This window comes from Anastrepha ludens, chromosome 3, assembly GCF_028408465.1.
Source record: "Anastrepha ludens isolate Willacy chromosome 3, idAnaLude1.1, whole genome shotgun sequence".
NCBI classification, from domain to species: Eukaryota; Metazoa; Arthropoda; class Insecta; order Diptera; family Tephritidae; genus Anastrepha; species Anastrepha ludens.
In genome coordinates this window covers 94,108,215-94,124,556 of record NC_071499.1, presented here as the reverse complement: position 1 = coordinate 94,124,556, position 16,342 = coordinate 94,108,215, and the positions used below count along the sequence as shown (strand labels likewise).

General features: G+C 38.3%; 1 protein-coding gene across 2 annotated transcripts; it reads right to left on the bottom strand.

The window, feature by feature from the left end:
* Positions 1-8,094: 8,094 nt before the first annotated feature.
* LOC128858481 (protein cramped) lies at positions 8,095-13,988 on the bottom strand. 2 transcript variants are annotated; one of them, XM_054094799.1, is made up of 9 exons: positions 13,859-13,988; positions 13,155-13,403; positions 12,695-13,097; positions 12,401-12,604; positions 10,874-12,279; positions 10,654-10,803; positions 10,085-10,583; positions 8,636-8,784; positions 8,095-8,574 (listed from the first exon to the last, which is right to left on the bottom strand). In XM_054094799.1, exons 2-9 carry the CDS (start codon positions 13,389-13,391, stop codon positions 8,473-8,475), a joined length of 3,150 nt encoding a protein of 1,049 aa, XP_053950774.1. In that variant the 5' UTR covers positions 13,392-13,403; positions 13,859-13,988; the 3' UTR covers positions 8,095-8,472. The 2 variants fall into 2 exon arrangements, with proteins under 2 accessions (XP_053950774.1, XP_053950773.1); XM_054094798.1 differs by lacking the exon at positions 13,859-13,988 and adding an exon at positions 13,653-13,807.
* Between the last annotated feature and the right edge of the window lie 2,354 nt (positions 13,989-16,342).

The window sequence follows — 16,342 nt, the reverse complement described above, 5'->3', positions numbered from 1 at the left end:
TGGAAGGTAAACGGCATTCACGGGTAATAAAGTTGACAGAAAAGTATCTATTTCCTAAAACGGTTTTGATTTGCTCTCCAAAAGTCGCCAGATAAGTCGCTAAATCATTTTTGTCGTCAAAACTTTTTTTTTGTCGCCAAGACTCAAGCAAAAGTCGTCAATTCTAGCGACAAAGTCGCTAAATTGGCAACACTCTTTCACACTAAAATAATTCCTTTGCTGTTTTTAGTTTGTTCCATTCAGTTGTGAGCTACAGAGTGTTAATAATGCAAGGAAAAAATAGAAAACACGGTACATTTTACAGTTTCTCTTTGATAAAGGCGAAAATGCAAGTCAGGCCGCTGAAATTGTGAATGGTGCTTGCGGTGCCGATACCGTACAAATTTTTTTTTTCGTCGACTCAGTTCAGGCATTCTTGATGTTAAAGAAAATGTCGATGAAAACACAAAAATAATCGAAGTTGATCGGTATGTTAGTAGTTGTAGCACCGCCCAGGAACTAATGATCGACTATAAAACAGATTTAAACCATTTGCGCAAAAATGTTACCAAAAAATAATGGATTTCTTTTTCTTTGGGGAAATATAATACGAAAACATAATAATATTTGTAAATTACAGCATAGACTGAAAAGTCAAATAATTACAGGAGCGGTTCAGACATATCGTCCCCTTAGTATAACAATAGCCAATGTGCTCATAGGCTATTATTATTTTATTGAATTTTTGGATTCTCCATCGTCGATTTTATATGTGGTCAAAATTTTGTCAAATTCTAGTTCCACAAAGTGCGTCAAAACGTCAGTCAAAAATAATAAATATTTACAGACAAAACGAGATTTGAGTGAGAGCTACTTTCGACAAAAAGTTTGAAATTAATTTTCTCAAAACATCAAAAAATGTATAGGCTATTTTAATACTAAGGGGACGATATATGGGTGCATGAAATTAAAAAAAAGATTTTTTATGTTTGTTTACAAAATAAATAATAAAACCGGCGCTCATTTTAAGAGGTGCTGGAGAGGTGTTTATTAAAAAAAACGGAAGTGCAAATAGGATAGAATTCACGTTGTCTATAGCTATCTTTTACATTTTAATATCATTCGAAAGAGATGCCGGAGCAGCCAAACAAACCAGCTATTTCAATCAAATACTACTAAAGGGTGATTTTTTAGCTATTATCTTTTTAAACAGTTGGCTTAAACAGCTGACGCACGTAAATAAATAAGCAGAATTGTCGATTTTGGAGTGAAGATCAGCCAGAAGAATTGTAAGAGCTACCAATGTATCCAGAAAAGGTCACAGTTTGGTACGGTTTATGGGCTGGAGCTATCATTGGACCGTACTTCTTCAAAGATGCTGCGAATCGGAACGTAACTGTGAATGGTGAGCGCTACCGTGAAATGATATCCAACTTTTTTTTGCCCAAAATGCAAGAGCGTGACTTGCATGACATGTGGTTTAAGCAAGTCGGTGCCACATGCCACACAGCACGCGTAACAATGGACTTGTTGAGAGCCGAGTTCGGTGAACATTTTATTTCACGTTCGAGACCTGTCAATTGGCCACCGAGTTCGTGGCTATGTTAAAGCTCATGCCTATTCAGACAAGCCTGCTTGTATTAACGCATTGGAAGACAACATTAAAGCATTTATATGTGAGATACCGGTCGAAACATTGGAAAGAGTATGCCAAAATTGGACTAAGCGGATGGACCATTTGAAGCGCAGTCTCGGTCAACATTTGCATGAAATAATCTTCAAACACTAAATTATATGGACTGTACTATCGATTTAAATACAAATTTCATGCATTTATCTGAATTATACGAGTGTTTTTTTGAAAAACTTTCCTATAGCTCTTAAAAAATCACCCTTTATATATTCGTATGAATAATAATTTCGAAAAATATTTAATGAGTAAAACTTCTAAGTTAATTTAACTCAATTCGCGCTGAGTTAGCAGCGTTCGTTAGTAATCCCCATCTTGAAGTGAAATTGTCATTTTTGGTACATTCGTATGTCGTATTTCTCGTTTTATTTTCTATAGATCTGCACTCTGCTTTTGGAGATGTACCAAATATTTTCTAGCAATATAGAAGCGTGACATATATGGGTAAGCGGATATTACTAGCATACGCTTGCAGTAGAAACACATGTTCTTTATCAACAAAAAATAAAACAAAACAAAAAATATTTAGAAGCGATCTCGAGCTCAAATTATACTTGCGCGTTTGAATAAAATATTTAAAATTAAAGCTTAGCGCCGATTTCGAATTATTAGTTTTTCACTACTCCAAAACTACGAAATTAAGTGAAAGGTGACGTTGTTTGCAAATTTTACAATATTTATATATTTTACCAAATCTGTTTCGCCCACTTCAAAGCACACCCCACTTTCGATAAAATAACCGTATGCCAACATTGATTTTAAATTCTCCTAAAAGTTTTTAAGCTCGATTTCCGAAGTTCCCACAATTCGCGCAGCGGATCACGCTGAATCTCTTTTATGGACTCAAATCGGTGTTTCCGGAATGAAATTTCAAATTACTAAATCATACGAATTAGCGAGGTGAAAAAGTTGCCTCACCATAAATTTAGCCTTGCTGCTCTTGCTTAGATAGTAAATTTACTAACTTAAAAATACTTTTAAGACTTCACACAATCGCGAAGTTTAAATTGAAAAATTACCTCTCCCAGTTATAATTAATTCCATTTCTAGCAAAAAAAAAAAGGTGGCAGGACTCCGTACTACATAATTAGACTGTTATCCTTCAATAGCATAAAAAGGTATTTCTTCGCGATAAGAAGTAAAATTCTCAAAACGAAATATTGTAGAAATCACAGCGAGGAACTGAAACTATCTTCGACTGAAACTATCGCCAAAAAGCATAAGAACAAACGAAAAAACTCACAGTAGAAAAAAAACGTTCGCGAGATATACTTTCGTTTAAACTTTACTGGCTCAGTGCTTCGACTATCCCGAATTCCCTATTTCAAATTAGAAAAAAAAAATGTATTAATATAACAAAACTTAATTGCAGATCTTTAATTCATATTTAATAAAATAATTCTTTATAACCTCCTTTACCCACCTCTGCAAATTGAATGCACTCTTGCTTAACTCAACTATGGAGCTAATTCTTCCCCGAAAATCTAATTAGTTTTTAATAAATTTTTTTGTAAACTAAAAGAAAATGTCTTAAATAAAATAGTATATAAAAAAATATATACAATATGTACGTTAAATGTAGCGGCGCCGACAAAGCCAACACCTAAAAAGTTTGTTAAATATATATTTTTAAGAAAATAGTGCGAAATTTATGAAAACTTAAAACATATTTTAAAAACTAATTACATAAAGTAAGAACGTAAGGAGAACACAACAACACATATATATATGTAATGCGTTCTCTTTTGTTAGTACACTTGAAGAAAATGAAAAAAAATTGAAGAAAAACGCAACTATTCAATCGAAAGCAAAAGGGTAAATATTTATAGAAAATTAAGAGAAAACCAAAACTAAAAAAATTATGCTCACATTCGAAATGCGATCTTATTGTACTATCATTAGATAAAAAGTAAACGAAAAGAATTAATTAAGCGATAGAGCATTAGAAATGAAAAACTATGTTCATTAAAAATTGCAAGAGAAAAAATCACGTAAAATGTAACTGTTCATTCGATATAATAAAAAGAAAAAATATATGAAAATGAAATAAGTTTTGATTAATTAATGGTTACAAGAATACGAGTATAGGCGTAGTCGAGGGACATCTTCAACGGAAAGTATTACAGATAGATTAAAATATTTATTCACTTTTTTTAATTATTTTTGAACAGAATATCACCCTACCCCTTACGTCACAGGAGCAACTCCTCGCAGCAATCGTGCTCTAAATACTTCTCCTCAGGGCTGGTATTGAATCCAACGCTGGGCCAGAAGTATTCTATTGCTACGTATGCCATAAACGGCTCCACCCGAACTCCACCTCGGTTAGGTGCAATAAGTGCAACGGATGGAGCCATCTTGAGACCTGTTGCTCCCACCAGCAGGCGTCTGATGCCTTAACGGCTACTACACCCCCTGATAGGCCGGCACCACCAACCGCCACCACAACCCACATCTCCACGGAAGGGAACCTATCGGAGTAACACAACAAGCAGCTCTTGGCACCCCGCACAGTCTGTTCCGTGTGTCAGGCCGGAATACCTCGGAACCTGACATCGGTCAAGTGCAATTCATGCAATGGCTGGTGCCACTTTCGGAGATGTTCCGGCCTGCGCACCACCCGTGAGTGGACAACTGACTACGTTACCCCTTGCTGCAGAACTCTGCACTCGCAACCGCCCCCGTGGCGAGGCCGCCCACCACCATAAGCCACAACAACTACAGCGGAATGATCACCAGGGATGGCTACAGCGTGCACCGAGACGATCGCGAGCGAGACAATGGTCGTGGCCTAGCGTTTATAGTCCACCACACAGTGCAGTATCGTCTTATTGATGAAGGTATCGACCGCAGGGACAGCATCTTAGAATGTCAAGGTATAGCTGTCCGAACAGGCGATGCCGAACTCGAAATTTATAATGTATACATACCCTATGTCACCTGCTGCCCGGCAGGATATCACCCTGATATAGGTGCGCTCATCAGAGGTGAAAACCGATTGGTTGTAGGTGACTTCAATGCGCATCACGATTTTTGGTATTCAAGCCTGCCAAACGATCGTAGGGGACAGCAATTGGCAGAGCAAATAGACGATTCGACATTCAGCACTGTGAACGACGCCGCCCCCACCAGGGTAGTGGGCAATTGCAGCAGCTCGCCTGACATAACAATTGCTAGCGCTGGTCTAATAAATAGCATAACGTGGCGACCTATGCTATCGCTTGCATCAGACCACTTGCTCATTATCGTCTCGATTGAAAAACCTGCTGACTTCGTTTCCGCGAATCACCGGTCCTATTTTAACTTTAAAAAAGCTAATTCGGCCGGCTTCGCGGAATTCACTGAAGACACCTTCGCCGCTCTTCCCATCTTCACCGATGTGCGCGCAGGCGAACGCGCATTCCGCAAGGTGCTCACAGCTGCTGCGGCTCGCTTCATCCTAGCTGGAAGGCTCAAGGACATTCGTCCTAATTTCCCAGCCGAAGCAGCCAGCTTGGCAAACGAGCGTGACCACCTACGCCAGGTCGATCCCGGGGATCCTCGCATAAGGGATCTCAATTTGGAGATCCGGCAACTGGTGAGCACCTGAAGACCTGCAATTTCACCATTGGTGTGAGTAAGCTCGTGTGCACCGTTAGGTCCCTGTCGAATCCGACGAAGATCAACGACAAGGTGGCAATCACCTTCAACGGCTGCACTTCGTCGGATCCGAAGAGGTGCGCGAGCTATTTTATCCGACTTTTATACTGCATCCTCCTGTCGACAGGGCCAAGCGTCATGCCTCCAGAAGACTGCACAAACCAACGAACGACGTGCGCCATTTGCTTTCTCCTGTGATGAAACCCTGGCCATCAACAAATCAAAATCCTCAAAAGCCATTGGCCCTGACGGACTGAACGCGCTGATGTTGAAGCACCTGGGACCATTGGGAGTAGGATTTCTCACAGAGGTTTTCAATTTGTCCTTGGCCACTCTCATCATCCCTGAGAAGTGGAAAGCAGGGAGAGTGGTCCCACTACTGAACCCTGGGAAACCCGAAAACCAAGGCGAATCTTATGGTCTCTTCACGAAACACCTGGCTCCAGCCCCACATCAGCACGGTTTCCGACTAGTGCATAGCACCACTACTGCACTCACCGTTATAAACGCCCATAAACGCCCCTGCGAGAGGACTGTTCTATTTCATACTACTAGATCATATTTATCAGTCGACACTCCCGCCAGGGCTGAAGTGGTGGTCTGCAAACTACCTAAGCGGTCGTCACTCGTCAGTGATTTTTCGATACCAAATATCAAAGCAGAGGAAGATTGCAGTTCAACTTCGACATCTCGAAGCCCACCCAACCACCAGAGGGAGTCCCCCTGGTCTCATACGCTGACGACTACACGATAATGGCGTCAGGCAATGACATCGATGATCTGTGCTCCAAAGTGAACAGCTACCTCACCGACCTTTCTCGTTTTTTCACTGCGAGGAATCTCCAACTTTACCCGCTAAATCCACGGCGACCCTCTTTACAACCTGGACAAAGGATGTCAAATTGTCCCTCAGGGTAAAAATCGATGACACACCAATTCCGACGGCAAACAGTACTTTGGGTGTGACCTTTGACAGCTTGCTCTCCTTCTCAACGCATACAACCGCAATTGCCACTAACAACAAGGTCCTCAAGTCGCTTGCCGACAGCGCCTGGGGCAAAGACAAAGAACTGTAGCTATCGACATTTAAGGCAATTGGACGGCCGGTTTTAAACTATGCTGCGCCTGTCTGCCATTCGGAAAGCGACCGGTTGCCTCCTGATGTCCTCTATTCAACACCTTCACAATGAGGCGCAGATGCTCCCTGCAATGGAGCACAACAAACTGCTTAGCAAGCAGTTCCTGTTAGGGTGCTACCGCAGGTTTCACCCTTGCAGACACCTGCTTGAGCCAGAGGCGCCTCGTAGGCACGTCAGGAGACACCTTTTAAACTAAGCCGACGAGATCCAGGACAAAACTGACAGAAATCTACTGGACCAGATAGTATTTAGACAGTCAATAAACGACATTCACCGGGAGACCGTCACCACTTTCTTAACCTTCCGTCCACTGAATGCCGTAATCGGAGTCCAACCACCACCCATTGCAGATGAAGAACTCCAGCGTTCCCGTGAGACACGCGTAACATTAGCACAATTACTTCTGGATACTGTAGCAGGTTAAACTCCTACTTATCCAGAATTGACCCCGACATACCTAACTTATGTCCGGCATGTGAAGGCACCCCACACGACACTAACCACCTTTTCACATGTCCTCTAAAACCTACTCATCTAACACCACTCTCCCTCTGGACCCAACCTGTCGAAACAGCAAGTTTTCTGGTCCTTCCCTTAGATGAGCCAGACGAAGACGACCGGTGATATACCCTACTCTGACGGGGCTTCTATTACTGTTAAAACAACAACAACGCCGGTCGGTTCTACGTAACCGGAACTACCCGGATTTATATCCGTATATGCACGGGAAATGATTATGCTGCTACAACAACAAAGATCCTTTATTTGCAAAAATGTTAAAGATATTTCGCAATACTTTTTCTATGGCCCTTAATTCCTCTACAAAATTAAAAAGAAACATTTTGGGGAATTTTAAAAATATTTTTTTTTTCACTTGTTATATTTGAGTTTTGTTGGGTATCATGTTCGCCATCTGCCACTATTGCTTCTTATGATGTGCTTATCTCTAATTATTTCTTAGTTAACTATATAAAGAACGAATAATAATTTATAGTTTTTAATAATACGTTATCGAATAATACATTTCAATGCGTACATAAATTACATTTAAATACCGTTAAAGAATATTGTCCACAAACCGAACAAGGAAATGGCAAAACAAATAACAATTTTCTTACGCTGTAAACTTAGAAATAACCTAACCTATATTGTATGTACTTTTTTTCTTACGTAAAACCTAATATTCTCTCCTAAAACCTGGAAGCCAACTTTACTTAAGACGTCATATGAATGTTTGTGTGCGAATGAATACAAAGCATGAGATAATCCTTAAATACTTGAAAAAATCTACCAATCACTACACTCCAAAATCGAAATACTCAGGAGCAGGCATCTGTCAAATGCATGTACATATATACTCGTAACAAAGCCCACATATTTGGAGAGTACTTTATGTTGTTGCAACAACAACATCCATCGATTCCGCCAGTCAAAACAAAAATATTTATATATAATACACACTTAAAATTATCGATACTGTAACGCATGAATCAATGAGTGAAGCTGCAGCGAAAATCACAATGTTGGCTTACAAAATAGAAAAATATGTAGGTATATCAAAAAGGAAAATATTAAACGATGCTTTTAGATAACAAACAGTTTTTTGACCAATTTAAAGCCCAGTGAATGGCGTGATGATTATAAAAATAAAATCATTCTGAGTATAAAGATTAAAGCAAAAATAATATAGTAATTTCTACTTTTTTTGTAAATATAATTAGTAAATATTTGTCTGTGAAGTAAGAATTATTTATATATTCGTGCCTAAATGAACATGTTTGTTTCTGCATATAAATAAGTGCTCAAACGTACATGCATATGTGTATGTTTCAACCTTGGTCCTGCCTAAAAATAAAATAAAAACTGAATGTAGCGAAAGCAGGAGCACACGTGCTTAGATGCTTAGACTATAGGTATTGTTACTATAACTAACTAATATCTATAGTTTGGTCAGATCCATATAAACTGAGATTTAGTTTGAATATCAATCTTCCAACTGCAGACCCGAAATTCGGCGTAACATTTTTAATCCTTATCTTGGCTCTGCATTAAGGCAGTAATCTCTTGAAACTTATGCATATAATCAACGCTGCTCTCGCTGATCACCGACAAATTCGATGAGGGGTCCTGCGGAATGCAAGAATGTTTAGAGGAATTTCAAATTTTATCAAATATAGGTTTATCTTACCAAAATATCGCGAGTTGCATTGATCTCATCCAAGTGTCCTAACAGACTGGTTAAGGAAAAATCATTCAGATTTTCTTCAAGCCAACGGGAATTCGAGGTGGTCTCTTGTAGCAAATGAGTGGGCGTCATGCAGTTGAAGGAGCTTGAATCTGGCGGATGATAAAATTATACATAATTTTGTTGTTATTACGCAATTACTATTAGTAACGGAGAAATTGAGTTAAATAAAAAAATAAAAAAAATGTATAAAAAGTAAATACAGTGCACTCGCGGTAACTCGAATAGCCGCTAAGTCGAACGACGTGCTAACTCGAACACATTTTTTCCCCTATTGACTTCTTTGTAACTCGAACAATAAAAAAGAGCTATAACTCGAACAAAAAAAAACAAATTTATTTGTACACACATTCTTTTCAAACATGTACATTTTGTATATTACATAGATACATATGTAATAGTATATGTATATTATATAAATTATATGTATACTAGTGTATTGTCCATATGAATATTTCGGCGTTAATATCCCGTTAGTTTTCTGGAAACAACATATTGCATTGACCAAATTGCTTTAAATTTGTCATTTGTAGTATATCAGTGCACGTGAGTAATGGATCGTAAAAGGTTGAAGTGTTTAACATTAAAAGAGAGGACTGAAGTCCTTAACAAAATTAAACGTGGACGTAGTGTTACTTTTCTATCGAAGGAATATGGGGTAGCCAAGTCCACCATAAGTCTTATAAAAAAGAAAGATAAGGCAATTTATGGCTTGCACTAACGCTACCGGCAACCATAAGCTTAAACTTCTCGTTATTGACAAAGCAAGAAATCCTCGTGTTTTCAAAAATTTTAACTGTCCGGTGGAGTACAAAAATTCCAAATCAGCCTGGATGACTTCGGCGATTTTCAAAGACTGGTTTCATAATTCGTTCGTGCCGCAGGTAAAATCCAGATTCATTAAAACAATTTTTTTAACCAAGTTAAATGACTTTAATATTTAGGTAAGAAAATATTTGAAAGATGGGGGACTACCTGAGAAGGCTCTTCTTCTAATTGATAATGCCCCATCACATCCCAACGAAATCGAATTAAAGTCCGAGGATGGTTTAATTTTAACTATGTTTATGCCGCCGAATGTGACACCATTGATCCAGCCAATGGACCAAAATGTAATTCGTATAACGAAACTATACTACAGAAATTTTCTACTGGCTTTCATTTTCAACAATCGATCGAAAAATCGATATCGATGACTGTTTTTTTAACATAGCACACTCAATTGATAAGTCGCACAAATTCGATAAATCGAACAGCGCCTGTTTTAATTAGTTCGAGTTATCGCGAGTGCACTGTACATCTACCAATTTACATTACAACATATACAAAATCAGAATTTGGTCTTCTACGCACATTTTTGATAATATTTTAAGTACAGCAAATTCATCTTACTTGTATACTCATCGTAGGCGCTGTCGGAAAATGAGGATGAAATCGATATGTCTGCATTGTTCACAGCGCAGGATTCATAAATGTCATCAACGTCCGTGACAGCAGCCGCAACATTGTTAATTTGACAAGCCTTGGAAGTCGACGCGTAGTTGTCCAGGTTTCTGTCAGTCTGTTCCGCACACCGAGCTGCATCGGCAATGTCAGAGGCGTTCGTACTTGAATTATGGTTGGAAGTCCTGATTGAAGTCTGATTGTTATGTATTACATGCGCTACTGAAGTTTGTGAGCCTGTGTTTTGTGCAGGCAAGTCGTTTTGTTGGGTCGCACGAGATTCTACGACAGCACTTTCTGAAGTATCTACTGCTTTTTCAGGCATTTTTTGAGACTTATCAAAATTTTTAACGTTCAAAACATCGTACGTCTGATTTGTGGTACTGCCACCCGGTAGCAGCATACGTTGTACCAGCACTTGACGCATCGACTGCCTTTGACGAGAGACCTATGTGGAAAATAAAAAATCAATTGATATAAATAAATTTATAAATCCCGTTATGAGTTGTAGCAATTACTGGATTTATTTGTTTCACACCATCCATATTGAAGAGTGGTCGTCGTATAGGCACCACCGGTTGCCGAAAAATGTTATTGCTTTCGTTAGGGTTATTTGTTGAAAAAGTTTTCGTAGATACATAAGTCTTCGTGGCCAAGTTTCGTTCGAGCTACATAAAATAAATAAATTTCATAAGAGTTAAACTGCTTCAGTACACTGTTCCACTATGCGCCACTTACTCTTGTTTTGGCTACATTACGATCGCATATGTGTCCACAAGAACACTGCCGTTTGCGCATTCTCTCGCTCAGATTGGCAATCAACAGCAGATGCTTAAGCTTATTTGCAACACCAGCGGTTGAAAGCGACTTCAGCAAAGCAGAATCATTACATTCGCTGGGATTGTATGGCATACCATTCTGTTTTTGCATGAAGACTTTTGTATCCGATTGCGTCATGGACTCGAAAATACTAGAACCGTTTGAATTGCTGCCACCGCCGCCGAATGTCATGCTACAGCTACTATTGCCACTATTGACGTTGTTCAGAGTATTACTGGTGGAAGAAGCATTTGCACACGGCTGCTGTTGTTGCTGCCTATCTGTCCAGTAGTACTCCAATTCGAGCTTCGAATCTTGCCCCAGAACCACATAGAGATCGCCTATGGTAATATCAGCTGCAGTTGAAATGGTCCACCCTTTTCTAATACGACGTATAACTTCCTCGCTGATAAGTGGTTTAAAATTAGGAGCGCTGGACCGTCCGGTACCTCGCGCGTTGGTAGGTCGACGCATACGGGTCGTATTACCGGCAGTGATTTGGTTTTGATTGGAAGTATGCAAATTTGCATTTATTGTATATGATATATCACTTTCATTTAAATTGGGCTTGACATCTTCGGGTAAATTGTCGGGACCTTCCTTTATCGTTACATTGTCATCCATGTCAGCATTGAGCAACTCATTCAGCTCGTCACTCAACTCATCGCTGCTGCTTTCACATTTAGCAGGCGCAACTTCGTGCTCTAGGGTCAAGCCAAGCTCCTCTTTAAGAGCTACATCACCAGCGTGTACTTCACAATCAGGTTTTTCATAAGGTGGACTGCTTAATTGCTTATTTTTCTTCGAATCTGGCGAACGCTTTTCGGAACCACTTTCAGTGCGAGGCCTCTTATTAGCTGCACGCTCTTGGCACAGTGTCTCGCCCCGTACTTTCACTCCCATTCGTTCCTCATAAGCTGCCAGACAGATATTTCCACTACCAAGGTACTCCGTGATGCTCAATAATGGACGATGTATAGCCACATCTGGTTTGGGCAAAAAACACATTTCAGGATCTTGAAAGGCAGGTAGTCTCTCTGTATTATCTGCTGACTGCGAGCCATTACACTCTGCTGAATGTAGAATTGGTATAGGTGCAGTGACTGGCGGGAATAATTTCAATTCTTCTTCTGCTAGCTTTTGTTCAGCGCTTCGCCATTTTAATTGAAACGTTTTGATGAAATTGACAAGTTTTTTATGAAGAGGGACTGTGGTGCGAACGCGGGGATTTTGAGCAACAGTCTGAACACGGCCGAATGCTTCCATGGTGGCGGGGCTAACAACCACTTCTATTTTCGAAGGCAAACGAATGTCCTCAAGGGAGTCTGCAAGTAAAAAAAATTAAAATAAAATTTAACTGCTACTTTTGTTTTTTATTCCTTCAATTTTGGGATTTATTTACCAATTTCCAAAATTATGTACATAACTGTTAACAAAAATACTTACCATCTAATTGGTTCAGTCTACGCAGCGCTTTGCACGACGGCGTTTTAATTCGTAAGTTCTTTCCTTTACAACGCAGTGTTATGTGGCCCTGATAAACAAGATTTCGTAATTTCATAAAGTGCTTATCAGCAACAAACTGAAGCTTCCTTCGCATTTCACCGTAATTGATAAGTGCATACAACTCCTGGACAGGCTTCTTAACCTCTGAAAACCACAAAAAAAAAATTTATTTTATTGCTACGCATGTACAAATATTGTACTATGGAGTAAAATCCTATGCTCAAACATACTTACCGTCGGAGAATTTTATGTATTTGCAAATTTTATGATAGGTCTGATAGTAATGTTGCCGCACTTGATCTTTCGTTTTAAATGCTCCATCTGCTGAGCTTCTGCGTTTCAGTTTAGTGTTTATATAATTGCCAATCGCCTCGAAGTCCTTACCAAACTCGTTTAAAGCGTCAAAAAAGTGATTGCGCTCTAAATTTGTCCATGTCGGCTTATTGCTGCGCAATTGCGACGGTGTCTTCTGCATTGTTTTCTCATCGCGTTTGTGCTGCTCACGTTCATTTGGTGGTGGTGATAGAGGCCGCGTCTGATCCTGCTTCATCTTTTGAATTACCCGTGCGCTGGCACGGGTGCCAGTACAATTATGCATTATCACAGAACCCAGTAGTTCAGTCACCTTAGACTCCAACTGCAAATCGGTTATTACAGAGAAATAGTATATATACATTTTATGAAATAATTTTACCCCATTGCGCAGTTTTTCATCAGCATTTGCGGATGCAACTACACTTGATTTCCGCTCGTTGACATTTTTTCCGCCACCGACGCTTTTGCCACTGCTGGCTATGACAATTGCTTCTCGTTCAGTGTGTTCCAGGGAATCCACAATCTCATCAATGCTCTTTTCTACAGGCGGTACAGTCGTCGTCGTAGTTGCAAGTGCAGTCTGATTCCCAGTGCCACCCAGCGCATTGGCGCTCATTTTCGATGAAACCTATAAGAAATTAAACATTACCCTCAGCAAAGTTTTCCGCATTAATAACACTGAAATTAAATTAAATTTCTGCGGAGAGAAATTATTAAAAAGGTCATTGAAAATTTCACGACAAAGAAATTTTAATTGCGCCCTTTCGACTTCGTCGCCAGACTGAATTTCAAAGTGGAATAACTTGACTGAAAGGACACGGATTTTAAATAACTTGGTGGCAAAACATCACAAACGCTTTGAATTATTATTAGTTACCAAATTTAGTAATTCTCAACACCGACTTATTGCAAAATCGCACGATAAAATTTCACTTAAAACACTTGCGAAAACACGAAGCTGACAACTGACAAAAATGGCGCTCGACTTTCGTTTCGTTGATAGCTCTGCATATTGTCTTTTATTATTTTTTTGTCATTCCATTATCAGGATTTTATTATAAATACTTTAAAACATAAATTTACCTAACAACCGTCCAATGCGCGCCACTTTTTTATACAAAATGTATAAATATTTAACGCTTTTCACATTGTTTTCACTTATTTGTATATCGCTTGGTGTTCACTACTAAGTACTAAATTTCTATTGCCTCTTTTTCTTTCTATTTCGGCTTATTCGTAGTTGTTGTTTTGATGTTACATATAGGATTTTTGTTTATTAATGCACTTTGCGAAAAAGTACCTTCTTTAAAAGGGGTTGCAGGCGAGTGAAAAGTATGATAAAAATTGAGGAATTCAGAGAAGTGTGTAGTATCAGAATGATGTTGCCATATAATGGAGGCGATTTCAATTTACAATAAAATTCAACGATATATAACGGTCTAATTAGAGTTATAATAATATACAGATAACTCTTTACTGCTTTATTGAAAGTGTGTTCATCATCTATTTTATTTCAAATGTATCTTTTGGACCCAAAATATCAACCACAGCATTAATAAATTCACACAAATACAGCGTAAAACACCAATTGCATTAAAGACATGCAGAATAGAAATGATGTTTAGATTTGTCACGTACTCAAAAGCTCATAACAAATACATTGACAATTGTTAGCATTTGATTTTTCCAAATTACTTAAGTATATCTAATAATGGCAAATGTCGTTTTTATGAATAATGAGAATTTCAATTACTGTCCAAACAAAAGTTTTACTACATTAGAGACGGCTAATTCATCGCAAATCGAAGTCTTTAATGGGTCAATATTACGTTGTTCACAAATTAATAAAAATAACTGTATTAAGACCTGCCAAATTCATAATAAGTGCATTTGACGAGACGTGTGTTTGAAAAAATTTTCATTGGGTTGTAGGCATTATACGTTTTGTATGCAATCCATAGATTTTTTACATCAACTGGAAGTCTATTACCTTGATTGTGGTTAATAATTCCTAATTTATGGGAGAATTTGTTGCTGTCAGAAATTTTTATTCAGAGAACTCTGATGTAGATAATATAATGATTAAGAATTTTCTGAAATGCTGCGGACGGTTTATTTTCGCAGAATTCGTTTTGCATAAAGTGGAGTTCATACTCTGTGGAACTGTAAGTGTCCCACCACTATTTCCACTCAACATGCCCAGTCCAAAGGCACGTGGTATAAGTGAAGTCCTTCGGCATTTTATCACTATACAAAAAAAAAAATTAACAAAATGATCAATGGAAAATATTAGAAAGTCACAATGTTACAAAGCATAAATTGTTTGAAAATAATAGAGGAATTTATTCTAAAAGCAACAATTTCACTAAAAACTTCAATAAGAAAAATTGTTTCTATAACGCATCCGAATGTGAGGGCGTGGAAAAGAAATCTGCGTACTTACTTTTTTTGTTTATTCCACCATGTATATAAAATATCTGGTGTTTTTTTTTAAGATATAGAGAACTTTAAAATATAATATCGGGCGTTTTTTAGCGCTATAAGAACTATCGATATCGATAACTATGATTTAACAGCTGAGAATGGCGAACTGTGTTGATATTTCTGTTCGGTAAGATTTGGCAAGTCATAATGAATCACTATCATTTACCACCAGAACAACGCTTCCACATTGTGGACTTTTACATTGCAAAAATAAATCTGTTCGCAAAGTTCATAGAGCATGGTCGGTAACATCGATCCTTATTGACGTGATAACGTCTTATAATTCGATGTAGCCGGCTTTCACCATTAAAAAATGCGTCGTTATCTTGCTCATACGTCGTTATTTTGCTTTTGCGTCGTTATTTTGCTCTTGCGCCGTTATCTTGCCCATGCGTCGTTACCTTGCTTGAATTGCAAGCGAAAGCGCGGAATGAACGACAAAGAGGCACAATCGGCCCCCGCGTTCGGCAACGTTCGACATCTGGCTCTCTCCTATTTGATTGAGTATATATGTATATGCGCATATGTACCTATATAAATTCACATACATATTTGTATTTGCATATGCCTTCTTCCTGTGTGCATGCATTTCTCTGTTGAGAATAGGACGATGATATGAAAAGTAGGAAATAAAAGGAAGTGTTTCGAGTGTAATGTGTTTTGAAAAAGTCAAATCGATGATGTTGCCTCTTAGTGTTGTTGACTTATTAACGTCTGATGCACAATCGAAATTGAACATACAGTCAGTAACAGAAGTAAGTATACACCGGACACGTTTTCAATTTTCACCCAATCGATTCCTTCAAACAACCTAAGTTATAACAAAATTGTGTTTTATTTACGTGAATGAAATACAAAAATCATATTTAATCCAAATAATGACAAAATTTTAAAAAGGAACAACAATTATAGCTCTTTATATTAAACTTTATAAAAATGCATGTCTCAAAAGTAAGTATACAGTTCATCATATTATTAATTTGTGAAATCAAAAACATAATTAAAATCAAATCCTAGCATTTGGTAGGATAACCATTAGACTTTACAATCGCTTTAAGTCGTGATGGCATTGATTGCGCCAAG